This window comes from Juglans regia, chromosome 6 (assembly GCF_001411555.2).
Source record: "Juglans regia cultivar Chandler chromosome 6, Walnut 2.0, whole genome shotgun sequence".
Classification (NCBI taxonomy): Eukaryota; Viridiplantae; Streptophyta; class Magnoliopsida; order Fagales; family Juglandaceae; genus Juglans; species Juglans regia.
Window position 1 is genome coordinate 34,027,338 of NC_049906.1, and position 10,591 is coordinate 34,037,928.

General features: G+C 35.5%; 1 protein-coding gene across 2 annotated transcripts; it reads right to left on the reverse strand.

Moving 5' to 3' along the window:
* Window positions 1-320: 320 nt before the first annotated feature.
* On the reverse strand, window positions 321-8,474 carry LOC108981737 (sucrose transport protein SUC4-like). 2 transcript variants are annotated; one of them, XM_018952984.2, is made up of 6 exons: window positions 7,706-8,474; window positions 6,192-6,937; window positions 4,734-4,797; window positions 4,603-4,646; window positions 1,358-1,517; window positions 321-981 (listed from the first exon to the last, which is right to left on the reverse strand). In XM_018952984.2, exons 1-5 carry the CDS (start codon window positions 8,472-8,474, stop codon window positions 1,359-1,361), a joined length of 1,782 nt encoding a protein of 593 aa, XP_018808529.2. In that variant the 3' UTR covers window positions 321-981; window position 1,358. The 2 variants fall into 2 exon arrangements, with proteins under 2 accessions (XP_018808529.2, XP_018808530.2); XM_018952985.2 differs by having other exon boundaries at window positions 487-978.
* Between the last annotated feature and the right edge of the window lie 2,117 nt (window positions 8,475-10,591).

Below are 10,591 nucleotides of genomic sequence, written 5' to 3' on the forward strand. Positions count from 1 at the left end.
AACACAGCCTTAAGATGCTTGTTGAATTACTAGAAGCCGCCGCCTAATGTGCTAAATGTATGCTTCATCTTTGTACGGCAAGCATGACAGATAGTGAGTCCTCGATACACATTTGCATGCATCGAGGTTTCAAGCATGTAATATGCTCTATGATTTGTTGCAAGGAACTCGGGCACCGGGTCACCTGCCCAGGAGGAGCCCTTCCCCTGCACCTCTGCCCAAATTGGCTGCAATCTGAGCAAAGATGATCGTATTTTCAAATACGTCACAAGCCGTCGTAGGATTGATGGGAACATTGAAAGCAAAAACAGACACTTTCATTGATACTGGTAAGTGCAATAAGCGCAAGAATTTATTCCAAGGTTCAGTCAGACGCAAGCAAAACAAACCAAAAAATAAAAAGGGAACAAGAAAAGCACAATCAGAAAGGAAACCTGACAAAGAAAAATCACTCAAGCTTTCCTAAAAATAAAAAATAAATAAATCAGACCGTAAAAGACGTGTCTCCAATTCCATCAAGGTTTCAATCAGCATAATTCATATATTCATTGTTTGCCACAAGCACACTTAACCATATTCACACAACAAATTCATGCACAGCATGCATGCATGAGATTCCAATACAACTTCATTGAACCGCCGAAGCACAATCAGCTTTTCCCTAAAACAAAATTCATTTTTTTTTCCAGAGGAATAATTCCCAATTAAGGGCAACTTATCTTGGTTGGTAAGGAATTAGTCTCGAGTGTTGTTTTTGGAATCCAGAGCTGAGGCTTCACCTGGATCCATTTTTGTAGAAGAAATTCTCCACTAATTGTAGGTAACCTGTCTCACACAGCATTTGGTGACAGCTTTCAAGCATGTCTGAAAACCTATTGCTTCAAAAATGACTATTTTCCATCGATAATTATTTATGTAGAACGTCCACCGTTGCCCATTGTAAATGGAGATCCACGCCTTCAGCCCAGACTTTTCTCACTACTTTAAAACAGAATTCATGGTTCAGTATCAGGTTTCATTAGGCTATGAATGAGACACAGTTCATAAAACCTCCAATATTTCAAATAAAAGAGAAGGAAAACAATAATGGAAAATTTGTCTTGTAATCAGCTCTCAATTCCTATGTCAACAGCCAATGAGAGAAACTTTAGGATCCCCACTACTTGAATATCTTAAAAGATAAAACCAAATATTGAGGGGGCAGAAAAAACAAAGAGAGAAAGGTAGGGATACTTTTGGGATGAAATGACCATCAAATTATTTGTATATAATAGGTCGAAATAACAATGGCTATTTACAAATTTTGGGTACCAGCTAACTTGATAAAGTAGTGAAGAAAGCAGATACAACATGATACCTCATGTGAGGCCTCTGGGCTTCTGAGGACCAGATCGAGGAATAGCTAAGATGGCTGTAAGTCCACTAGCAAAGGCTGCAAGTGCTGCCACAGCAAAGGCTGGAGAATTTCCACCACCAAATAGCTGATCCCATGGTCCACTTCCCAGGGATACCACCACCTGCTCTCAGAACACAAAAGATTCATAAATTAAATGACTAAAGAATTATAATAAAGAAACTTAATGACATGCTACCAGAGGCATTTTGCCACACTTCTATTTCCAGAATTACAGAATATCACTCATTCCAGGATATAGATTAAGAATAAGCAGCAGGGAAAATGACAGTTAAATAAGATACCTAACCGCTTGAATGATATCAGATAGGGGAATTAGCAACATGACTGTTCTCCTAATTATAAATGTCACTATTTCATAATTGGTGATTTTTTTCTTTTTCCAACATTCACTGCATGTGTTCCTTTTTCAAAGATTAAGAGTAACATATAAACTTATACTTCTTCCCTCAGCGTGATGCTCAGGTGAGGTCACACTTTGATGTGCTGCGAAGTAAGCCTGCATCTTCACAATGCCTAGGACAGCCAGACTCTTTTTTTATCCAGACGATTCCAGGCTTAAAAGTTCTGCTGTCTATTGGCATCGGTGAACCAAAGCAAGTTGCTCCTAGACAACAATTTAGGGGTGTGGATATTTCAGGCATATATTCACCATAAAAGATGGTCTTCTATGTTATAGGGATGGTTTTAGATCAACGCCAAATGCCAATACTTTCTTTACTGAAAATCAGAAAAAAAGGCCAAATTCCAACAGACTCCCCCCGGTCCCTCTCTTCTTCTGGATGTAAGATAAATCTGGGTTTACAATGTTCTTATTTTTCCAAATTATCTAGAAGTTTACTAGAAGGTTGAGTGTTGAAATATACATTAACCTCTGATTTCAAACGTGGCCCTTAGTGGAGAGAAAAACCCCCATATAATTTTGTAAGTGGCCCTTACTAGAAGGTTGAGTGTTCCTATCATCCTATCATACATGCAGCAAATGTTCTATTAAATGATACAGGCTAACTACTGTGGTATTCATATCAAGTACATTGTGAATGAAAGTCATTTTCAGTAGACAAAATATATTTGGCAACTGACATGTTTTCACTAGATTTTCAGAAGAAGAATATCATGGCTCTATTAGCATGTATTGTATCATCCCAAATTCACTTATTTAATGATGAAAGACATACAATCTGTTAGGAAATTGAATGTTAAAAAATGTATTGAGTTTTTAAAATATATATATTTATAAAAAGCCAAAAAATAAAAACAATTCAATATGTTAGGAAAATGAATGCTCAAAAAATTATAAAAAAGAACATAAATGTGGATGTGTGGGTGCGTGTACAAAAGCAAAAAGTACAGGTTGCTAGAAATCAAACTTCAAATTCCCTCTCTTTACTATTTTTTGTACTATACAAAAGGGTAAAATTACAGTTCACCTCCTTAAAAAATCTCAGACAAGAACATATAACCAGCTGAACCCTACAAAACTGGACGGACTAGCACATTGATTTATTGAGGTGATGCATTAAAGGGATAAGTTGAGGTGACGCATCCACCCAACTAAACATTTGTAAAATAAAAATAAAAAAGCAGAGAGAGAGATAGAGAGAGAGAGAGAGTTGGTGGATTGCCACCAAAAGCTCAAGACTACCCCACTTCTGCCACTATCCTATCCTTCTTCAAAGCTGTCCAAACTCGCATGCCTTATCCCCCCACATCTTTTGCCATAATCCATCACAGCCACCACATAACTTGGAACTAACAATGGGTCTCATACATGCAAAAGCAAAAGAAACTAATAGAATGAGGGTCAAACCACGAATCTTTCGGAGGGAGAGAGAAAGACCCATCAATCCATGCTACGAACCATAAGTACCAAAAGCTTAAGCTATCAAAAAAAGGGTTCACAGTGTAAATCCACCACCCTTCAACTAACATGCCCATGTCAAAAAAAAAAGACGGTAAATAACACACATGCTTGTCACTTGTAGCTATCGTATTTTATAAAACATCAGCCACTTTAACAGAAAATGGCTATCAGAGAATGGTCTAACAATCTATATGAAGCACCATATCACCAACACGCCTAGGTTAGCAAAAGCACAGAAAACAACACATGCTTGTCCAATGTAACTACCGTGCCACTTTAAAAAACAGCAAAGTAACAGACGAAAAAAAATAATATCTCAAACTCAGTTATCTGGTTCTGTAATTCAGGGTGGTTAAAAGTTTTTGTGAAGTATTATAAGCAGGTGAACTGCAATTTATGCTAGAACCTTGTATCTTTGGACGTGCAATTAATACAGAAGTTTCGAAAGAGAGGCAGATGGAGGAAAGGACATATAGAGAGTTTGATACACCTATTACTTAATAATACATAGACCTAAGATTTGAATAACTAGTCATACAAATTAAGAGAGCACAATCCAGCAACATCTAGTCCCCAATATTTTCCTGTTCTACTTGATGCATCATTACACGTGGAAGCATCCAAATTCAAGTAACTTTCTTCACTTACTATGCCCGTTCCGAAGAAGGAATGAAGATTATTCACCAAAATTATATTCCTTTTTTTTTTAATAATTCATCAAAATTACATTTCTAATTGGCACATTAAAAGTTATATTTCAATATAACACCTTGAAAATGTAAATTCCAATTTAATCCAAAAACTTCCAAGAAAATATAGAAGTACAGTTAAAGACAAATTATATTTGCCTCCCACGAAATACCCTCATACTCACACTCAAAATCTTTGACTCCGTGCAACTCAGATCACTTTTTGAGGTTTCGATGTCTGTTTGCCTCCTCCGTCAAAACAACCATTAATAAACAGAAATAAAAAGATGAACCTTAGGCTAGCTTTTAACCTGATTCCCGTGAAACAACTACAAACGCAACTTCTCCCTCCAAGACAATGAAGGATCGCATTTACCGCTCCCTTATACTAAATTTGTGAATTAAGTATCACAAACAGAGGAATGGAACTATAAATTTTTGCTAGCTTGGTAACTACCAATTTAATTGAATTGCAATTAAATCATGTTACTGCTACAGGCCACAGTGATGAAGATACATGTAGATTATTAAAATAGCTACATAAAGTAGACTCTATCAAGAACATATGTTGATTCCAATTAGTTTAGTAGTGGCAGATATGCACATAGTACAAAGGGGAGTAAGGGCAACCATACCTGTGGGATCACTATTGCCAGATTCAGGACACCCATTGATAATCCTGCAAGAACCAACCATTTAGATAAGCAGCTCAGCACCCAGCATCCTCATAAAAATTTGGCAAGTTAGCCAAAAAAAAATTGCCCACCTTGGCCAAGTCCCAAAGACTCAATCCGTGTGGATATCAAGGCATACGGAACGCTGTAAGTGATCTGCAATATACAATCTAACAATCAGTGTATAAATAGAGATCCGCATGATACATAAAGTGTCATCCTTATATTAACTATATGTAGAGTCTAGATGCCCTGCTCCAGAAAACTTGCACTCTTTTTAAATGCTCCCAACATTAAGGATATACTGGAGAGATCCTATCAGAAGAGAGTTCATGTTTTAGCTCAAGATGACAACACCTGGTGATTGCGACCCTCTCCATGCATAGACAATGAGGAGCAAGGATCTTCTCTTTAGGGGGCAGATTCTGCCCAAAATAAACACACAGCTACCAAAAGAGGTTATTGATGAATTATTTACTATTTTCTTACTAAAAATTAAAACTTGCTAGACTTCATAAATTGAACCTAAAAGAACAAGGTTTTATTTAGGGTAAATTCCTCGACCGGCATCCCAATTTTAAACACGTAACCAAACTCTAAATCATAACAAGTCACATCAAATCAAGCTTTTTCTTGCAAGGCGCCCCTGAATCAATTTGAAACATTAAGGCCTCATTTGGAAGTTGAGATGAGATGAAAAATCTATGAATAGTAGTGAAATGATTTGTGAATAATAGTGAAATGGTTTGTGAATAGTAGTGAAATAGTTTGAGTTAAGATTTTTTATGGAATTTTGGGAAATGAGAAAAAAAAAATTGAATAAAACTATTATAAATTTAAAATATTGTTAGAATATAATTTTTTAATATAATTTTTATTTTGGGATTTGAAAAAATTGAATTGTTTTTTATGTTTTGTTTGGAAGTTTGTGAAAGTTGTAATGATTAAGTAATGATTAGATGAAAAATTTGAAAATTTGAATTTGAAAAGTATTTGTGTTTGAGTGATGTTTAGATGTTCCACGATAGTAACATTCCCTAGACTTAACCATCACACATTCCATTTTAAATATATCAAAAAAAGGTGGGTGAATCACATAAAAGTTTCAATATCTTTTCTTTTTCTTTCACATCTCGAGGACCAAACTTTTATTGTCTTAGAAACAATATACTATTTATTTATTTATTTTTAAAATTTTTTGGACCCACATTGTTGTAGCTTGTTTATAGATTCCAAGGATTTTCGAAGAATTTAGACCATGGCATTTTCAAAATTTTTACAGGGGCCAAGAAGATTTTTTTCACATTTTCCAAAGAGCCAGAGGGGATCATCCGGTTCTCTTTCGGAAGCAGGAGGTGGGAGTTAATGGTTTTCCCCCTAGCCCGCCCTTGTCTCCACCAGTGTGCATGGGCCATAATGACATGAATTCATAATGCATGCAAAACAACAGGGGTTTAACAACTTTTCTCCCTTTATTCTCGAGTATGAATGACCAGGAAATAAAGTAGAAAAGTTGTATTCCTTTCACTGAAGAGAACTGCATGACTTACCGCCAAAGGAAGGCCAAGAATTGCAAAAATCAGCAGTGCAGTAATCACAATGCCATCTGGAGGAAGAGCATGGCCTTCAGTGTGAACACTCTTTGCCACAAAGGTAAGTACTAGCATTGCAATAAAGCAGAGAGCCATGAGGATATTTGAAATCCCCCATATAAAACCAGCCCCCCATTTCCTACACAGCTTCTCCATGAGCACCGAAGTTATTCCTAGAACAACTGAATTCAGCATCAGACCAAGCGCACCCATTCTAACTCCAGTACTATAATTCGGCCCTTGATTAGGCTCACCACCATAAATCTCTCGACCCATCCAATCAGTATCAAAAAGAAGAAATGGAAACCATCCAATCCAGGTCAAAGCAGTAACAAGCAGGATTACCCATATAGGCCCTGAAAAATATCTAATAGTCCCAAAAAGTTCCCAGAGGAAAGCTTCTTCAGCATGACCTGACGTTCCTGGCCCATCTTCAACAATGGGGGTGGATCTGTCACTTGAAACTAGAGGCACTTCCTGAGCAGCTGCTATGCTTATGTACGTGGTAATTGCAATGAATACAATGTCAATAAAAAAAGCAGACTTGAGATTTGCGCAATTAGCATTGCATGCAGATGTATAAGTAAATGGAAAAATCTTGAACCAGCCATTGTATGATCCAGTGGCAAAGCCAAGAACATTACCAACAGCCATAAATAGAGAGAAATACGCATTTGCTACTCGAGTCCTTCGATGATCCTTTCCTAGCATGACAGACATTTAGCACAAGACAAGTCAATTTTTTGGTTGTTTGCATAACTTATATCTTTTGACACATTTTAATCTTTTTCACATGTTACATACATGCACACTAATGCGTACATGCCAAGTGGTGTTTCTGAAAAGAATGAACCATAATGGATGCACCATTTTCATTGTATTTTGGAAATATCATTCTGTGCAGAGATTTTTCATTTTTTCAAATAATTGTGGCATTCTACAGTCTGCAGGGTTGATTGCAAGGATAACGTCTCACAATAAACATATGATCTGGATGTCCTGCACCATTCAATGGTGAACCTGGATATAACCATAGCCATCCACAATCATCACATTATTCATCGAGAATCTGATACAACTTTGACGGAATGAATGCTGATTAATTTTATTTGCATGATCCACACATCAACAGGTGACATTCTTTTATTTTTCAATATTGACTGAGCTCAGCCAACAATAAGCAATGTGGAACATTCTCAAAGTTTTCTCGACCTTGCGAAAAAATTAATGCCAGGCAAAGTCTGGTTCGAGAAGATTGTAGTACTTTTATTTCTATACAAGGGATCCATTAATAGAGAAATCTTAACCAGTTTCGAGACAAGACATATTCTTGTCAATAATTAACAAGCGTGCAAATGCACTCTTAAAATGCCCGCAAACTCGTCATTTTCTTATCCATGTTTGCAACGATAAAATTATCCGTATAATAATAATAATAACAACAATAACAATAATAAGCGAAGGTAGTTTACCAGTGAGATCAGCAAGCAGAGCTCTACAAGGACCCTGAGTCATGTTATTGGCCACATCCAGAATCCAAAATCCGAACACGAAAGCACCCACGGCTCTCGGCCTGACGTTGCCTCGATCACCTAGAAACCACCCGATGTCTGCCGAGTGTCCGATGATCAGGACGGAGAACGCGATCAACACTGCCCCGGAGAATATAAATGGCCGACGACGGCCGAAGCGGCTGGTGCATCGATCGCTCATGTGGCCGACAAGGGGCTGGACGAGGAGGCCCGAGAGCGGGCCACACAGCCATATGACGCTGGCCCAGGCGTGAGGGATACCAAGCTCCTGCACGTAGGGAGTGAGGAGAGATAGCTGCAAAGCCCACCCAAACTGAATCCCACACGCCACGGAAGCCACTCGCAGCAAGCGCCTCAACGGAACCCTAGCTACAACCGCCGGTCGAGCCCTGCCCCGATGGCGCTCCGTTTCAGGGATCGCCATTTTGATCTCAGTTTTCTCGATCTCACTCTCTGCCTGATAACTCCAGCTTTTTTCACTTTCTCGTTTCACTCTGTATCTCCGTAACTGTTTCTTGAAGAAGAGCGGGAGCGAGCGGGCGGGTTTGGAGTCTGGACGATTCACCGAGCTGTGGATCCGGTCGGAACCGCGCCTCGGAGCTTTGACTGTTATGATTTTGCGAATTACAAATCTGCCCTTTTTCTTACCCTCAATTTCCGGGGGAGGTTTGGATAAAGTGCCGATATATGATTGGATGTTAAAGAGCATATAATTATCAGATATTTCCTTTTTTTTTTTTTATTTTTTAAAGAAAACAATAAAGTTTTAAATAAGGGTAGTGATAGGCTTACTACCTATCTACTACCCATCTATTATTTATAGTGTTTTTATTTTTTTATCATTTTATTTTAAGTATTTTTTTAACATCCTTAATCATTAAGAAAAAATTTAAAAAATATATAAATTTACTAATTATCACTTCCTTAACTATTAAGTAAAATAAAAAATTATAAAAAAATCAAATATAAAAAAAATAGTAAATGAGTAGTAAAAGAGTAGTAACCCTATCATTTTCCTTTAAATAAAATTTTTATCTAAACATGATTTTCGTACAAGGTCTTGTTTGTATTCGAAATTTATCTCAATTTATTTTAATTCATCTCATTATTATAATTTTTTAAAATTTCTACATAAAATATAATAAACAATTTAATTTTTTCAAATTTCAAATCAACTTTTTCAAATTTCCACACAAAATATAATAAATAATTCAACTTTTATTCTATTATTCACAAATCATCTCAACATATTTCAACCCATCTCTGAATCCAAACAACTCCTTAATGTTATATATTTATCTTTCCGAACATTTTAAATTCTTTTTCCAAAGTATTTAGTATTTATATAAGAGATTGAAGTAAAATCAATATAGCATAAATTTAATGAGTTATTCTATTTATAAGTTGCAAGAAATTTAATTTTGAAACTTTTCTTACAAATCATATTATGCCAAGTCAACAGTGAGAATAGTGTACCATTTACACCGGCTTGTAAATAGGATTTTTCATATTTAATGTTTTGAGTATCCGTCTCTCATTGAATTAAAGAATAATTAAAAACTATATGAATCCAAATACTAAAGTTATTTTTGTGTTAATTAAATCTAATATAAAAATAAATAAAGATAGATTATTTGTTAACATCTAAGGGGGAGTGGAGAATAGATAAATGATATTTACTATTATAGTTTGTGTAAGTTTTACATATTCTTTTTGAAAAAATTAGATAAATTTGAGACCCATATGAATTAATTAATTATTTAATAATGAACTCTATTTTTTTTCAAAAATAATGTATATGACTTATATATTTTAAGACTGTATCTAACATTATTAATATGAATAAGTAGTTAGCGTGTTACTTTGTGTTTGGAGATGAGAGCCTAACAACCAAATGTCTAATGAGTCATGGGTAGGCCAAAAAGGGCCGACCTATGTGCCTTAGTATAATAGCACTTGATTAAAGTAAGGTATTTGGGAGTGCCTTTTTTTCATTTTCCAGATGGGAATATGAAGAAAATTGAGAAAAAGTTGTGAGCATTATGCTTATTTCACAAGTATGCCAAGAGGGGTTACTTTCATGTTGTCCTTCTCTCATAAGTGGCATCCACTTTTTTTTGCTTAAGATTATTCTAATTAGACATAAATGGTCACGTTTAGACAACATGGGGAAATCAATCTTTTCAATTCCCTATAATCATAATTTGGTCACATGCTTAAATCCAAATTGGATGAATTTGATTGTTAAGGCAATAATAACATTGGATACTCCTAATCTTATAATGCTTTTTTTTTTTTTTTTTGCCTGGAGAATTAGTCAGAATGGAATTAGATAGACTCGTAACACAAACTAAGGGCTCGTTTGAATAGTAAGATGAGATGAGATTGATGGTTTTAAATGAATTGAATACAATATTGTAAGAATATTATATTTTGTATGAAAATTTGAAAAAATTGTAATGATGAGATGAGATAAATTGAATTGAAATGAGTTGAGAGTATTTCTGTATCCAAACGGGACAGATTAATCACGAGCACTTGACCTAAAGTTAGTTGATAAATCTCTAAGTAGATTGGATTGACACATGTAGAAAGGACCCAAAATATATAGAAGATTGAAAGAGTTGTCCGGTTCTTGCTCGAATTTGTAAAATATAAGAAACAATTTGCATGTGAGTGAAAACCTTGAAAATAGGTCAAAAGAACAAGAAGAATGGGACAGTCTAGTGGAGCTTGTAGCAGATGACATAAAGATAAAAAAGAAATATCAATATATATTAAACCCTTCTATAAAATAATATATACATATATAATATAATTATTTAC